General features: G+C 39.4%; 1 protein-coding gene across 5 annotated transcripts in view; it reads left to right on the top strand.

Moving 5' to 3' along the window:
• Nucleotides 1–16: 16 nt before the first annotated feature.
• CSNK1D (casein kinase 1 delta) overlaps nucleotides 17–17,556 on the top strand; it is a 29,578-nt gene continuing 12,038 nt past the window's right edge. For 2 of the 5 annotated variants that reach the window (XM_075518501.1, XM_075518502.1), the window contains exons 1-9: nucleotides 24–320; nucleotides 5,801–5,911; nucleotides 7,726–7,874; nucleotides 8,367–8,595; nucleotides 8,958–9,128; nucleotides 10,755–10,903; nucleotides 11,477–11,648; nucleotides 12,014–12,153; nucleotides 17,405–17,471. In XM_075518501.1, coding sequence (XP_075374616.1) covers nucleotides 245–320; nucleotides 5,801–5,911; nucleotides 7,726–7,874; nucleotides 8,367–8,595; nucleotides 8,958–9,128; nucleotides 10,755–10,903; nucleotides 11,477–11,648; nucleotides 12,014–12,153; nucleotides 17,405–17,437 — 1,230 coding nt within the window. In that variant the 5' untranslated portion in view covers nucleotides 24–244 and the 3' untranslated portion in view covers nucleotides 17,438–17,471. Of the gene's footprint in view, nucleotides 321–5,800; nucleotides 5,912–7,725; nucleotides 7,875–8,366; nucleotides 8,596–8,957; nucleotides 9,129–10,754; nucleotides 10,904–11,476; nucleotides 11,649–12,013; nucleotides 12,154–17,404; nucleotides 17,472–17,556 lie in introns of all 5 variants that reach the window. The other 3 variants (XM_075518499.1, XM_075518500.1, XM_075518503.1) reach the window with 3 other exon arrangements.

The following is a 17,556-nucleotide window of genomic DNA, read 5'->3' as shown; positions in this document are numbered from 1 at the left end:
GGGAAGTGAGGTCACGCAGTATGGCGGCTCGGAGCCCAAGCGGCTGAGGGGCCGGTGTTGCGGGGAATCCGCGTCCATCCTTCCCGGGAGCTGCGGCGACGGTGCTGTCTGTCTCGCTAGTATCGAGCGGCGGGACCAAAGCCACGATGGCATCAGGAACCGTAGGGCTGTGAGGCAGCAGAGCGCGAGCCGGCAGGGTGGGCAGAGCAACAGAACCGGGTCGCGGAAGAGCCGAGCTGCCGCCATGGAGCTGAGGGTCGGGAACCGGTACCGGCTGGGCCGGAAGATCGGGAGCGGCTCGTTCGGGGACATCTACCTGGGTAAGGAGGGGGGTTCGCTGGGGACGTACCTGGCGGGTCTATGGCTCTGTGGAGAACGGCGGGGGCTGGGCCGGGGTGGACGCTGTTCGCTGCCGTGCCGGCTCCCAGCCCCCGGCGAGGTTGGGCTGGGGGCAACTCCCGGGACCTCATTTCACCCCGGCTGGCGCTCAGGCCGCGCTGCTGTCCACGAAATGCCCTTTGATATGAAGTACCTTGCTAGGAGCACAGCAATAGCAATTTAATATTTCGTTGACATCATGTCCTAATTTGGAGAGTGCGGAAATCGGGAATTCTGGAAAGCTGACTCTTCCCATTGTTGTCTTGTGACCTTGGGCACCGTTAATCTTCTCATCTGTAAAATGAGGGTAGGGGTATAAATCCCCTCGTTTGAAAACAAGAAAAAAAAGAAACCACTTTTAGAAAAATGTTTTGGGAAAGAAACGTGCATCAGGGTTAAATATCGCTGCAGTGGACTAGGAAAAATTGCTGTCATAGGGATGTTTGTTTCTCCTGCGAGGCCTAAAAAAAAAAATTACACAACTATGGATGACTAGGTTGCAGTTAAAAAAACCCTCGAATCCTTCAAAGGATCATCATAGTTTGTGTATCCTGTTGCTTGAATATTGCCCTAATGCCTTTTTGCGTATATCTTATTCTGGTACCATGATTTCTATGCAGTTGTAAAGTTTGCAGGATTGGCATTGTCTTTGCCTGTCTGTTTATGTAGCTGTCTATCATAATGGCTCACTGCTTATGACTATGACAAGCAGTGGTGGGTACAAGTTTTGAAAGCAAGTATTTTTAAAATACTCAATATATTCTGCAAACTCTCAAACCATAAAAAAAAAAGGTTAAATCCAGAGAAATGTAAATTTTATATCCTGTCACATAGAAATGAGTACTCTGCATTTGAAAACTGTGGTAACTTAGAAAAGCAAGTCAAAAGGGGGGGGGCGGGTGCAACTTGCAGGGGCTAAGGTACATTAACTGCATACGTCTGGAGAGTAAAAACGTCACTAGCTAACGTATGTGGTATGTTTGGCAGCGTACGCAGTACGGGAGGTGTTTTTTCTTCCTAGATAGCAATGCTTCATGTTGCAGCACACAGCTGGCATCCCAAAATAATTTGTTAGCTAAAGCTTCTTGTTTATAGTTAATGAAATACTGGTTATCCGTAATATAGATCATATGCCTGATGAAAAATCCACGTTTCTAGCTGAAGGCATGTGGTTGTCTACAGGCAGAGAACATGATTCTTTCTGTCTGTAATGCTTGCATAAAAGATTGAAGACTATTGTGAGAAACATGGTGGTAATGCTTGTGCAAAAATCCTCATTAACTGCTGTTGGGATTTTGGGTGGAGATTAAGACAGCAGTTCAAATCTGAAAAGTCTTAGATGATTTGAGAAACTCCTACTTTAGCATTTGACTACTGCTCAGGTAAATCACTTTATATTATAGGATAGATTTAAAATGCAAGTAAAATAAACACTTTTTTTATTAGTCATTTTTATCTTTATGCATACAGCCCACACCAGTAACGTTGCACAGGAAATAATAGTTCTCTGTGTATTAGTACTGCTGCCATGCTGCATTTCACAAAAGAATTCTTCCTCCTCAGTTTTTGACCTCTTCTTTTTATCTCTAAGGAGCCAGTGTCGATTTACTTTTAGGCCTTGCTGCAAATGTCATGCCTGAGCCAGTAACTAGCAGAGAATTACGTGCCTGGGAGATCCAGCTAATGGCATAGGTTTCTTTTTTCCAGGGGAAAGTGCTGTCTCTCAAGAACTGAAGCCTTTTGTAGAGGCCCATTTGGCTTGTCTGCCATTACCTGGTAAAACAGCGGCATTCAAAATCTATGCTTTTTGTGATAATGAAATGTTGTGGTTTTTTTAAAAAAACAAGTTTCTACTAGGTTGTTCAGACTGTACAGTAGGACATAAGTGCCTTAAAATAACTTTTAAAATTCTTTCAGAAGTCATGAATTTTCTTTTAAGTACACATGCCTTCTGGTAGCCCTTAGTGAATTTCTAGATTACCTCAATGTAGATTTCCAGCTTGGTTTTATGCTTTGAAAAGGAAGATTTTATTATTTTTGCCTCCCAAACAGGGGGATGTTTCCAGTCCCCCTGTATGTTTTTTTTAATGCAGCTACAATGGTGTTGAAGACATTCTGGGGTAGAGGGGAGAGACCTTCTTTCTTTCTTTCTTTCAAACAGCTCTTCGGAATATGGAGCCAACGACTCTGTTGTCATTATCATAGGTCTTTCATATTCTTTCCTATTGCCCCTCGTACCTCAAAATATGTCTTCTGGCATTTAGAATGGCCCTAGCTTTGCTTGCTTAGAATGGCAGGGACTGTGGGACAAGAGTTTGAAATGTAAGGCACTATTGTAAATAAAGGAGTGTGGACAACTTAAAGTAAAATTTAGGAATTTAGTGTCCCTGCATCTTTTAAAGTTACCCTCCAGAGGAAGATATGAAAGAAATGGGTTCCCAGATATTCTAAATAGTATAAAAGATGGACAAGAGGTGCAGGGGGTGGGGGGGGTGGGGATCAGCGTAAGCATTTGTTTTGTTGCTCAGTCCGTGAGGTTGAATTGATACGAGTCACGAAGGCATTGCAGTCTCTGTGTTTTCGTGATTCTTGCATTCCGTATATATCTTTCTTAAGAATGAATTTTGGGTTGTAAACTAATTAAAATAATTTCCAAGGCTTTCCTTACGGTAGAGGATTTTGCAATTCCAAGTAAATTGGAATTTTGCCGTTTAAAAGAAAATACTTTTACAACTCTAGACTTTCTTTTTCACTTACAAATGGTGACTTGTCATTATACTGCTTGTTACTACTTTTTAATTATTGATTCTTCTCATAATACTGCTTCTTGCTACTTCTCAAATATTCTAATGTTTTCCTTAAAGGAAGCTGAGCTTTTGGTGGCTACAGAGTTATTTTAGAAATTTTGTCCCAGGGTTTAAGAGATGACAAAAGTCCCTACTTGGGGACAAGCACTGAATTGCTTGGAAGAATGATTTGTATTTTTGTCTCCCTCTCATCAGTTTTGCTGGACTCAGATATTTTAATTTCATTATTTTAATATGAAATCTCGTGTCTTGAAGGAGAAGGTGTATACAGAAGCAGAGTTCAGGCTCAGGATTTTGGCTATCTTAGGTGATAAAGACTTCTTGGGAAGAGCAACTATCCTAAGGAATGACTTACTAGGTCGAGACCATGGTCCGTCAAGTAGCGGTTTAATATTGTGTTGAGCAGAACTTGATACAAGTAATACAGGTCTTGATCCTCCCGTGCAGTTTTTGCCCTAATCAAACACAGAAGAGATGTGTCTTCCATTATACTCAGACAGCAATTTGTGTCTGTTTTGGATCAGAAAAGTTTAAAAAAAAAAAGACCAAACAAACCAAAACCCCAAAACAAACACGTCCATTGCTGATCACCCATCATATAATATTGTCTGCGGTCCACACTTTCCCTGATCTTGGCTACTGTGGGATTGGGGAGAACAGGTAGTGAATGCAGGGATAAGCAAGAAAGGTCTGGAGTTCTGTGGTACAAAATAAAGATTTTTATTTGTTTGGGGTGAGTAGGTCAGTATTAGATCAGAAGATAATGCCTCCCTCCTTGTATTGTTGATTGGTCCTTTCACATTTCTGGATTGATGTGCACCACAACTCATTTAAAATCCGCCAAAATAATGTATTCATAAAATGTGAACACCTTAGATTACAGATGGAAGAGTTTCCAGTTGCTGCTACTGCACTGTAACCAAACTAGCGATCGGGGATCCTTCCACCTATTATGCCAGTTACAAGGGAGTCATACGAGACACGTACATGTACAGCCTTATTTTTCTTTGTGTCTTCCAGTTGTTCGCCTTGAGTTGTGCTTATTGTACCTAGAGTGAGCTTCAGATGGTTTGTTTTCTTAAGGTGCATTGTGAAATGCCTCATAAATATCAACCCTGGTGTTCACTCAGAACGACGCACTGTACCAGCAACACCACCTTAATACTCATGTGTGCACGCACACAAAAAGACATTTTATTAACCAAAAAAAAAAAAAAAATCATAGTCTTGCGTGAACTCATAGGTAATTCCATGCACCATCAGTTCCTTGCAAAGTGAAGAGTTGTGCCCATTTTGAGGTGTGGGATGTTAGCCTTGGTTAGCCTTACTTCATAGACAAAAGGCTATAAAGCACTGAAGTAGCTCCCTAATCTCAGGAACAAGATTTTTGCAGTTATAATAGTTAGGTGGATACGTTAGCTCAGTACTCTGTAATGGTCAAAGAAAAGCATGTGGAAAAAATACGTAAGCAGAAAAAAATTGTAATTGTGTATCTCTGTCTTAATTGCTTTGTGTGACTCTCAAAAAGGGCATTACGGAACTGGAAAAAGTACAGATAAGTGAAATGGGGAATAATCAGGGGTAATTAAAAATTACTTCTATGCAAAGAACGACAAGAGATTTTGAACTCTGAAAAGAGTTAAGGGAAAGTGAGGTAGGGTAGAAGTCTATGAAATCCTAAACATCATGGAGAAAGTGAGTACAAAATGATTGTTTACTGTTTCTTTCCAAACGAAAACTAGTGGACCTCAAATTAAGCTTTTAAGAGTGGGGATCAGAATAAACAGCAGGTGATGTACTTCACGTGATCCTAAACCATGAGTTAATGCAGAAAAGAGAAAGCACAATTCTGAAAGTAGAGAGACTTGGCAATTTGTCTAAAAAGTATCGCACATCTCCTTTTGCCAATTCCTGTTTCCCTGTAGTTCCTAAGTTGCTTGGCTGTGAGAGTATGTATTTTCTTGACTCTGTTTATTTTTAAGAATGTCAGTTTTTTCCCTACATATGTTTAAACTTTGAAAGTGAACAGGTAAGCCAATTTTTCAGTCACTTGATTCCTGAAACAAGAATTTAATGCGATTTTTTAAAAGTTTTCTGAGAGGATAAGTTCTTGATTCTAGATAATCTGCCTCCCAACTGGATAAAATCATAAGGTGTCAGAGTACATCTGGAGTATGTCGAGATTTAGGGAAGCTGTAGTCTCTTTTTCCAAGGCATAAGAGGAGGTGATCTGAATTCCTAGCATTTCTTAGGTTGGCAGGTATACATGCCACACCTGTAAACATTCATTCTGAGCACTTCCACAAACTGGAACTGGAAAGACACCCCTCAGAAGATGCACTCTGTTTGTTTGTTTGTTTTGAATGGGATAGCAGCAGTTTTGGCTTCCTGTGCTGCAGTGTGTAATAGTTGTCTCTTAAACTACTAGTCTGTTGGAGAGAATCTGTAAGACTTCAGAAGAATTTTTAGATAATCGTGGCTGAAAGTTCTTAATAATCGCTGGATGTTTGCCATTGAGAAGTAGTTTGTCAATATTTGTTTTGTTTCAGTCTTGACAAAGGAAATGTGTTTTAAAAAAATATTTTGACCAATGTTTTGAATCCTTCTGGTTTTAGGAACTGATATTTCTGCCGGAGAGGAGGTTGCAATTAAGTTGGAATGTGTGAAAACCAAACATCCTCAGCTCCACATCGAGAGTAAAATCTACAAAATGATGCAGGGTGGAGGCAAGCAAATTATTTTCCTTCTTCAGAGATTTAACTGGTTTTATGTCTTTGATGTATCTGCCACCTGGAAGTATTTAATGGTTAAGACCTCTTTTGACATATAAGGAGAAGGTGGGAAAGGGCAGGGTAGATGAAGAGCTCTGCAAGCAATGTAGAGTATCAGTTCCAAATCCATGGCTACCAAACTTCACGATAACCACTAAGATCCTCCAGTGTTGCTCATGGTCCCAGAATATTAACATGTGAAAACCTTGAGCAGTGTGGAACAAAGTTTGGTCCCATCAGGCAGTACACTGATTGACTTTGGTTTCTCATGGGTCAGTGAAAGATGGTAACCACTATTCTGGAGCGTTTAACCCGACTTGCTTATTATAGTAGCACAATTCTAAACTTAGTAAATTCAGGTTAATTTTTGTTATATATGTTAGTATTCTTTCTTCTGAGTTAAAAATATTTCCTTGCTGTGGGAATTCTAAGACAAAATGGCATTAGTAGTAGAGAACAGGAGTGAAGCAACTTCGTAGCTACTGCGTGGTACTCTGCTAAGATAACTCACGTGTATATTTTGGAAATCTGTAAATGTAAGATTGCCATGCAGTTCTGGGACATAAACTTGGTGTAGTTAAGTTTTGCTTTTGTTTCACAGTCCCTTGAATTCTTCCTAAACGAGGCTATACTTTGCATAAAGACTACATTCCACGCTGTATCTCAAATGCAAAATACAGTAATCGTACATCTAGAAATGGATGATAATGTGTATTTGCATTTAGTTAGTTTTTAATTTCTGCCTCATTCAGTTGCCGCCTGCATGTAACCTGAATAGCCTTCATAGAGTAAAATGCTTCCTTTATGGGCTTATTAAGGCCGTGATGGGCTTACTAAGGCTTCGGATGGATCATCCTCAGGTGATCCATCTGAGGATGGATGGTGCAGAGGCAGGTGGCAGAAGGTTAAGTTTCCATCCGAATAAGGGTTTCTCTGTGAAGGGAATTCAGGAAAAAATAATGCATATCAAGTAAAGGTAAGAGTTTAAAATGGGTGCATTATACCCTTTCACTTCCAAAATGTATAAAATTAACTCAACGTAAAGGCATTTGAAATTCTGAATAAGGCTACCTACATACAGATTTAATTCAAAATATTTGAGCAATTCTACAGTTTTGTGTGAAATAACTTTCCTGAGTTTCTCTGTAAAGCGGGGCTAATTTTAGTGCTCTCAAGCTGAATGTATAACATGTCTCATACACATTGCTACTTTGGTAGAGATTCACCAAACAGCAAATACAATGGAACTGGAGGAAAGACAAAGAGTATGAAGCAAGGGTGAAAATTCATTGCAAATTGAAATGGAAGAGGGAGGTATTTTACGGTGATCTTGTAGGCTTTGAAACTAAGAAGTTATTTCTAAGGCCTTCTTCAGTAATAATGTTTAGTGGTTTGTCAGTGTCTTTATTTTCAGACTTCCCATTTGCTCCTTGTTGCCATCTTGGAGACTACATGAATATTAATACTTGTAAAACGCTTAAGGTTCAAATCCAGCAAAAACACTACATACTTTCAAGTTACAAGCTAAGCACAAAGACTGGGAGGTTTCTGAGGAAGAAGGAAAAGGCTATTTTTAGACCTCTGTTGCTATAATTTTATATTGGTTCTGCCAAACTTCATTTCAGAATGGCTGAAGGTAGCATAAAATATTAAGCCTCACTGTAAATACAAACATTCACAGTAATGACCCTCTTAGACTTCATCTTAAGAGCCTTGAAGATTTGTGTGTATGAACTGTTATACTGAATCAACTGTTTCCTTTTTTCTAGTGGGTATTCCCACAATTAAGTGGTGTGGAGCTGAAGGGGACTACAATGTAATGGTGATGGAGCTGTTGGGACCGAGTCTTGAAGATCTCTTCAATTTTTGTTCAAGGAAATTTAGTCTCAAGACAGTCCTATTACTCGCTGACCAAATGGTAGGAAATTGCTTTGTTGATCTTGATAGTGCAGTATGTTGGGATATTAAAATTTCTTGAGAGATCATAACCAACTACATTTTATTTCTGTAATTTAGAGGTGAATAGGCTGTATCATTAGAGAAAAGTTTTGTTTCTGTAAATATAAAGCGTCCCATCAAAAGTGATTACAAAGTCTTAATTTGATTTTTAGAAACTGGACCTGCACTGTTTGCAAACCAGGTATTGCACTGCTCAAAGACAAAGAAATTCCCCCAATAAAGTTTTTGGAAACAAATGTAAAATAGACACAGGGGAAGAGCTGGAGAGAAGGTTTATCTGTTGTCCTTTAAATTATGTTCTCTTTAATGCCCTTACATTTTACAATAAAAAGTTTCTTTACCTCTTTTATCATTAGAACTCTGTCGCTAGTGGTTTTATAAGAAAAAAAGGTGTATGCCCAGTCTCTCGATGATCTTTTTCTTTTTTCCTCCCGCCCCCCTCTGTGTTTAGATTAGTCGAATTGAATATATTCACTCTAAGAACTTCATCCACCGAGACGTGAAGCCAGATAACTTCTTAATGGGCCTGGGGAAGAAAGGCAATCTTGTCTACATAATAGACTTTGGATTAGCAAAGAAGTATCGAGATGCTCGAACTCACCAACATATTCCGTATCGTGAAAATAAAAACTTAACAGGAACTGCCCGTTATGCATCCATCAACACTCATCTTGGAATTGGTGAGCTGGGGAAAGCAATAAATAGAAACCTAAAAGTGTCGATGCACTTAATTTTAGTGCAAGTAGATGTTGCTTTATGGAGGCATAGAAGACAGTCCCTATTTCTGGCACTAACAGTGCAGCATGCTTGGCCTTGTATCTCTTGATTGGGTGGGATTCGGTCAGTTAGTAATTCTTGGGAATTAGCACACTTTTTCATAGCTGCAAGGCTTTTTCCTGTACTGGATGAGTTTATCATGGGCATAGTACTCTCAGCTATCTCTTGTTTTTCAAAGGCTTTTTATGACAGTCTTGTTGCACAGTCTTTTGTTTTTCCAGTAGAAAATGAAACCTAATGAGTCCACTTTTTTATGCTGTTGTAGAGCAATCTCGCAGAGATGACTTGGAGTCCTTGGGCTATGTACTGATGTATTTTAACCTGGGCTCCCTCCCCTGGCAGGGACTGAAAGCAGCAACAAAGAGGCAGAAATACGAACGTATCAGTGAAAAGAAAATGTCTACACCCATTGAGGTTTTGTGTAAAGGATATCCTTGTAAGTTACTCTTTTGTGCCACTAGGCCTCCATGTTCATGTTTTACTGATATTTCTTTTTTCTTTACACTGAATTCTACCAGTCTTTTTTACTTCTCTTTTTTTTTTCTTTTTTTTTTTCCTTCTCCCCATTCCCCCCATGATTGGGCAAGTCCATGATAAAGATACTGTGCTTTCAAGACTGGGATCTTTGTGATCATAGACCATTTTTAATTATCCCTTGTCTTAACTACTAGTAAACGATCATTGCAGTGCCCTTGAGTCGAAGGGTAGCTTGGTACGTCTGATTTGCGCTGTATTGTGTGTGCATGCGTCTATGCTGGCTGGATAACTCTAACAGACAAACAGCTTTTTGAAAAACTACCCATTTCTGCATATGTGTGGGTACTGTTTCTTGGACGAATCGGATTGTGTAGTCAGATGCAGCTCTTACCTATTGCAGTTGTTTCACTTGGGAATTGTCATTCCAGGTTCATCTAGTTTGGCCTGTTCATGGTCAGCATCTGTGAGAGGCATAAGAAACCCTCCTATATCCTAGCATCATGCCTCGCAGCTGCTCCGTTTCTCCATTTGGTATTTACACCACAGTAATAACTAGACTTTTTTGAGCTCTGCAAAATTATACTTAAATCTGTTTTAAAACTTGTTAACATTAGCTGCCATCAGAGAATATTGCTGATCTTTCCTGAAGAGTTCTGTCTCTATTCTTTCCACGCTCTTGGCTTCGGCCGCTAGGTACGATAATGAGAACTATAGTTTTTGTTAGGTTGTATGAAAACTTACTGTCTTCAATCTGTTTCAAATGTCACTTCATACGTGGCCCTTTACGTTCATTAACTATGTATTTTCTCTGGGATTAACAGGCAGGGAAGACTAATCAATTTTTCTTGTGCTGTTTGTTAGAATTTCTTTCTTAATGTAAATTATTAATATATTATTTCAGCTGGAAAAACTTGAACTCAAAAGCCGGTATTTTGATACTGCTATTATCTCTAGCACATTGAATTCACAATGAATATTCATTTTTTTGCTGCGTAACTAATATTTCATGTGCCATATAAAAATGGATATTCAGACTATTGCAAATCTGAAATTGTAGCATGACTTACATGGGAAATTTATATGGGTCCCCTAGTTTTTGCATGTTTTGTGAGGTAGCAGACATGAATCTTTATGTGACTTAACAACAAAGAGATGCTATTCCGTGTCCTGTAAGAAATTGCGTTTAAATGTATTCAAAGCAAAGAAAGGCAAATAAAAAAAAAAAAAAATCTCTTTTCTTTGCTCAGCTGTAGTTTTAAACCTGTCCTCCCCCTTCCCCCTCCCCCCTCCCCCCCCCCCAACTGTTGCTTAAAGAACTCGAGTATTGGGTCCTCTCTGCTGTTGACAGATGAGATCTTTGCCTACTCTGTGATAGACAAATAATTTCCTTTTCAGGGTTGACTTGATAGATGGGCTATAGTGTTGCCTTCAGTAGATTTCTAGTATTGGGTCATTATTCTTTTTCATATGTTTAGGAGATGCCCTATTTGTTAAGTTTGGGGTGGTTGGGGGTTTTTTTGTGATTCGGAAGTATAAAAAGCAGATGTGAAGCTGAAGAAAAAAACCAGGCTTTCTTTTATTACAGCTGAATTTGCCACATACCTGAATTTCTGCCGTTCTTTGCGTTTTGATGACAAACCAGACTATTCCTATCTAAGGCAATTATTTAGAAACCTTTTCCACCGACAAGGGTTCTCGTATGACTATGTGTTTGACTGGAACATGCTGAAATTTGTGAGTAGCTGACATAGCTTTCTAAAACTTTTTTTTTTTTTTTGGTAATGGTATTTGTTTTACTACATTGTCAGTTTTGTGTATCTTAACTGATACTGTAAGATTGTCTTGCCTTTTTCCTCCTGGAAGCTCTATTGTCTAGAAAAAAAGATCAGGAAATGAGGAAAGGCAGGAGATACAGGAGCCATGAGATGGGGGTTGAATGACGCCTATGTTGAAGTTACAGGGTTTTAAATGTGTAAGGCTTCTGAGATACTTCCTTCAGGGCAGCCACCAGGCTAGGTTGTGGAATTATTTTCTTCCACCTTGATCTTCAGCACAGGTCACTTGCAACTGTTGAGGAGGTGTCCAGCTGCCATAATAGTATGTGTGTACATTAACATTTTGAAGACTATCCCAGCAGTTGTATGAACAAAATTTATGGCAGTTCTCAAGAAATGTTATCAAAATAATTAATGCCCTAGCAAACTTCATTTCATGGGTTGTCCAGTTGTTTATTTTCAGTATTTTTGTCTGAATATATAGTTGTAAGCTCAATAATCCCCCAAGTTGTTCACTAGTCTTGACCCGTAGGGTGCAAGCAGAGCAGCTGAAGATGCTGAACGTGAAAGGCGAGAACGAGAGGAAAGATTGAGACATACACGAAATCCAGCTGTGCGTGGATTACCCTCCACTGCTTCTGGCAGGCTGAGAGGAACACAAGATGTAGCTCCTCCTACTCCTCTTACCCCAACTTCACATGCTGGTAAGTAAGCAAATACCTGGATAGACGAACCTTGTAGACTACTGTAACGTGCAGTTTGTTCCTGATCATTGGAAATTCAAAATTAGAATTAGGATACCTGAGTGGTATTTGTCTCTGGTCAGGGTTTGGGGATTTTGTTTGTTTTTTTTTCTCCCCCTGGCTTTTCAGTAGATTGAAGGTAATTGTATACACTCATTACCTGCTAATTGTTACTTAGATTTCTGTGAATCTAAAACAAAGGCCTTGATTTCTCTTGTTTGACTCTGTGGAAGTTTTATATGCAAACAGTGAGAGCATAATTTTTCCAGTGACCGTGTTCTAATCCCATTTCTCGTTATGAGAGTCTAATGCAGTTTTTCTCACAGCCAACACCTCTCCTCGGCCAGTATCTGGTATGGAACGAGAAAGGAAAGTGAGTATGAGATTGCATCGCAGTGCCCCAGTCAATATCTCGTCATCTGACTTAACAGGCCGACAAGATACCTCTCGCATGTCAACTTCACAGGTAAAAAAGAGTTCTGTGTAGTGGAAGAACGAGGGTGATTTGATAAAGTTAATTTGCCAAAAGAACATACCAGTGAATTGATGTGATTTCATACTGATTTTGCAGATGATGTTGGCTTGTATAAATACCTGACATTTTAACTGAATGTTTGTGATGTGGCTGTAGACTACTCTAAAGAAAAATGTGTTGGTTTTTTTTTTGTTGTTTTTTTTTTTTTTTACCTTGGCAGCAATAAGCATAAAATACTCAAAGTAATAGAGAGTCATTAGTGTATGAGATGATGCAAAATCCTAGAGGTACAGCATTTTTACCTACAATTATGGTGTTTAGCTCCTTTGGTCATTGAATTTCTTATATCTGTTATCTATGAGGAAGCAGAGTAAGTTAGAGGCAGTTGTGAGTCATGTTTCGAAATCAACAGAGCAGAGAATATTGATGCAGAAAATACAAGAAATAGTTGGGGAAGAACAGAAAAGTGCAAAAGTGAAGAAATGTTGTAGTGCAGTACTGTAATTCAGAGCAGATAAGAAGCCACATACATGGATGGTGGATAGGTGGCAGAAGGCTCATTTGAAGAGGATGGCAGGAGGATGAATGATACAGTGATTCATAGCCATAGTCAGCACTGAAATCATCCTTATTGGTCACGGTGACTTAGCAAAGAGATTTTAGGAATACTGCTTTTTAAGACTGACAAACAATGTTTAAATATGTTTTTAACTCTTTATGCTTTAGCTGAAACATTCCTTTTTCAGGGTATTCACACAGACTTGTCCTAAGTAGTGTGTGGCCTGGCTTTGCAAAGGCTTTACCTTCAGTCTTACCTACGGAATGGGGAATCACCTGTACTGTAGGCATACTGCAACAGTACTGGGAAAGTAGTCTGTTACGAGGACTGGTGCAGTCGTCTAGGGGTTTTTCCATCACGCCTCAATGCTGTGCTGGAGTTCTAACTGCATAATTATACTCATTTTATTCCTTGTTGGCGGAGCATATTGATAAAAGCTAACTCAATTCCTTTTGGCTTCATCAACTAATTGGCAGAATTAACCAATTTGGGTAGTATGTGTTCTTTATGTATAAACTCTTACTGCTAGAGGGAATGCTCTTTTAGATGGAGGCCAGGTGGGTATCTTGAATGAAGTCTGAGGGTGAACTGGATTGGAGAAACAATTCTACTGTAAAAAAAGTGGGATTTTCTGGGTTGGTTTTCAGCTGAATGAATTGTTTCACCACGTAGCTGCACACATGTTTGTGCTAGTACAGCAGAAACGACTGGACGAGAATAGGAGACAGGTGAGGTTTTCTGTGTTGGCTTCGGTGGCAATTTTTGCCAGCTTAAATCGTTCACTGAACTGCAATTCTTGCCACCAGAAATTCTCATGTTGAAATATTTTATGGCTGAAGTTCGTGAACGGTATGAAAACAAAGAGGGTAGAACTGTGCATAGTTATGGATCTCGTAAATATGCATAAATACCTGGTAGAAGGATGTAAAGAAGGTGCAGCCAGACTCTTCTCAGCGATATCCAGCGAATGGACAACAGTGGGCACAAATTGAAATATAAGAAATTCCATTTAGACATAAGAAAAAACTTTTTTACTGTGAGGGTGGGCAAGGACTGGAACAGGTTGCCCTAAGAGGTGGTGGGGTCTTCCTGTTCCGAATTACTCGGAACCCAGTTGTACATTGTCCTGAGCGGCCCGCTCTAGGTGACTGCGCTTTGGGTAGTGGGATTGGACTAGATGATCTCCAGGGGTCCCATCTGACCTCGGCTGTTGTGTGAGGCTGTGACACCGAGTTCCCCCTGAACATTCACTTAAATGTAAAGATGGTTTCCTGGTAAGGTGTGCATGCCCAGGGTTTGTCTCTGGCACTCTGAGCAAATCTCAGATGCTTTGTCTCTGTTACCAGTCAGATAAGTAATTAATGGGAGTAACAGAAGTAAGTGCAGTGATCTTACGTGACTATGTTAGGAGAGAGTATATCTTTCATTTTTTTGCTGTATTAACTGACATGTAGCTCAGTGTGCACGTGACACTTTTCTAAACATCGTAAGGTACAAGTAGTCCAGGTGGGTTTGCAGATACATTTTGGTTCTGCCTAACTTGTAAAATGGGAGTACTCTGAGATTGTGTAGGACTGTGGGGTTTTTTTGAGTAATCTTTGAGTATCCAGATGTTTAATTTGTAGTGTGGGCCAACAGTACAGTCTGGCTTAATGGCACATTTCCATACCTGCCCTTTTTAACACGCTGCTCCAAGTATGGGATCACTTGGTTGACATCTTGACAATCCCAATAGTGGCCTAGATGGGATCTTCTCTGAGTTTGTTAGAATTAATCATTCATCACGTGTTGTCTTCATTTAGTTCTTATCAAGGCAGTGAACCACTGCTGGTCTCCACTCATCGTGACTGAAGAACAGTGTGCGACTGTAGTATAATTTAAACAGCTTCCCATGGGCTTCTTGGATTTGGAAGGCAAGAGAGATTTACTTAGACTTTACCTTATAACACTTCTCCTTCAGGTCATCAGAGAAAATTTGCTTTTCATTTTCCCAGTTCTCGCTTACTCCATAGCAGGCAAGATGGCTCAAGTTGCAAGTTTTCATAGCTTGCGCTCTTACTGTCTTTATAATATTAAAGTAGTTATTCCATAATCAGAATTTATCCGTAGATGTTAACCAGGTTACCAATTAAAGCCATGGGTTTCCCATTATCTTTATACCTTGTTCTTAGTCAGGAAAACCTAAAGTATCCAACTCGCATGGCAAGGTTATTAAGGAGAATTTTGATTGGCTAGGTGTAAGAATATAAAAAAATCATTCATACCACTTCTTATCAGGAGAACAGTAAGGAACAGCAACTGTTTGTCCATGCCCGTTCCAAGTGTGTTAGTTTCCTTTGCAAGTCTTAGGTAAATATGCTACCAGTGTTCCTTTTTCAGGAAGTGCTTAGACCATACTCCTGGTAGAAAGCAGCTTTTAAAGTTTGCTGTGCAGATCTACAGATGTCTTATGTTAAGCACTACATTTGTTAGAGTTGTTATAAATAACTTGATAAATTAGTTTTGTTATTTTATTTTATTTTATTTAGATGCCTTGGTTTGGTAATGAGACGCTGCATCTGTAATCTCCACCTCTCATCATCTAGAGGAAGGGCTACTGCCTGTTAAACTCAGGGCAGTGGAAATGCACAGAGGTTTCTCAAAGACATAATAGAAACTATTTACTTCTAAGTAGGGTTCTTAAAGATGACTCCACATTTTTATCTTTCTTTTTTTCCAAAATGAGTTCTGATCAGTTCAGACTGAAACTGAAAACTAAGGCTGGTAATGTAGATAATACAAACCAAAATTCTCTTAGAGAAAATAGGTCTTTTCAGAGAAATTTAACACTTGCAGAAAAATGGTAATTGGTAAGGATAGCAAAATAGGTGTCCTGTACGTTTCCCACCTCCAAGGTATTCTCTGTGTAGTACCTAAATAATTCTCATTAGAAAGACTAGCACTTTGTAACACTAAGTAACAAGTGTGTATTGGAGTAACAACTAGCATGTGTATTGAAATGGTTTGTGACACTTAAGTGTTTCTAGTGGAATTACGTAAATTTTATGGCACACGTTATTCAGTACTTTTCTTGATTATATGGAATTGAATGCAGCAGCTAAAAACCTGCAAGTTCTGAGATGTTTGACAGCAATAAACATTAGTGAGAGTTGAGCAGTCGGGTAAAGCCTATTCAAATACAATGTGTATTACTGCAGTACTGCAAAACTGGATTAGGATGAAGGAGTGGAGCCCATTGTCTTATGTGTGGGAACTGTGTCTGTGGTAAGCAATGACTGAGGAGGCTTTAGGTGTAATGTTGGAGGGGTTCGTGCGATGTCATCATCAAAGGGTGTAATTTCATCCTTGAATCTATGTATGATACAGTAATGAACAGAAATGGAGAGGTTATTTCATGTCATTAATGAGACAGATGCTGGAATGTTATGCTTAGTTCAGTTCTCAGTATCTTAAAGTGTTGGAAAACTGTAAGTAACACAAAGAAGAGTCATAAAAATTGAGTTTGGGAAAACAGATTGTACAATGCAAGAATTTCAAATCGGCGTCTTTCAGTTTGTTTGAAAGGTAAGAGATCATCTTGAGTTAGTTGGTCTAGTATTTTAGAGACAATGATTTTAACAGGAACTGACATTTATGCAGAAAACATGTGAAGAACCTATTGCTTAAAATTAAAACCATTCACATTTAAAGAAAAGTGAAACAGAGGTCTAAGTGAAGGCAGTTAGCCACTGAAGCAACTTCTTTTAGAAGTAGATCATCTGTCCCCTTTGCATCAAAACTGGATTCATTTCTAGGTGGTGTATTCAGGTCTAAAGCAAGCCTAAATTACAGGTCTCTGTGCAGTGAAGAGTTGTGATCTGTGCTGGACAGAAAATCATACCAGCTGTTAAAAGATCCTTCTGCTCTTAAGTTCTATGAGTGAAATGTTCACTAAGTCTCCTTTTACGTAGTCAGTCTTTAAACATTAAGAAACGTAGTAAAGGAGGTCATGAGTATTCTAGTAAACACTACTTTGAATCAGTTCTGTCGGTCCACATTGCACAGGCTGCATCCCGAAAGCAGTGATCACCTCGAGAGTCTAGGTGTGGGTGAGTAGCCTTCATTTCCTTTCACAGAAGGTTTGATCCAACTGCTCATGGTATACAGTAAGTTGTTTAAGTGTTTTTCCTGAATGTAGCATGTTCAGCACCCAACAGTCAAAGCTCTGCATAATTCCTACTGGTAACAGAGGTATTCTCTCCGTAGTTGGAAGAAAAGATTGGAAGGCTGCACAAAGAAATATTTGATTAAGTCTCTTTGACAGGAGAAGTTTTTAGAAGACTGTAGCCAACACTGGCATTGAACAACTTCAGTGTTGTGCTGCTTCCCTGGAGAAAAAGCAACGTACTTCCAGTGCCTCTGCATTTTCCATCTCCTCATGAGCCAATCTTTCTCCATATATCCATCTTAATAGGCATCATACTCTGCGTTGTTCTTCTGACCCTGTCAGCTTTCTTTGAGGAATAATGATTTGTTCCTTTTACGTATCTCTTAATATGATAGAAATGTCTTATAGAAGTCTGAAATCAGAGCTCCTCAAAAGATACGTTTGCTACTGCAAGTTTACGTTGGATATTTGTTAGACATCTTTATATATTGGGGCAGTGGAACTGTTACAAATTGCTGTCTTTTCCCCTACCTCAGAATAGCATTCCTTTCGAACACCATGGCAAGTAGCTGCTCGTCTCCTTTCGTTGGAAGGCAGCACTGGGTGAGTGCTTCTCATTAGACACCAAAACTTTGGATGGGGTGGGGAAAAAAAAAATCTTTGGAAACATCCAACTTTGCTTCTTCCC

This window comes from Mycteria americana, chromosome 16 (assembly GCF_035582795.1).
Source record: "Mycteria americana isolate JAX WOST 10 ecotype Jacksonville Zoo and Gardens chromosome 16, USCA_MyAme_1.0, whole genome shotgun sequence".
NCBI lineage: Eukaryota > Metazoa > Chordata > Aves > Ciconiiformes > Ciconiidae > Mycteria > Mycteria americana.
Note: the sequence above shows the minus strand (reverse complement) of the source record. Positions and strands in the feature narration are given on the sequence as shown.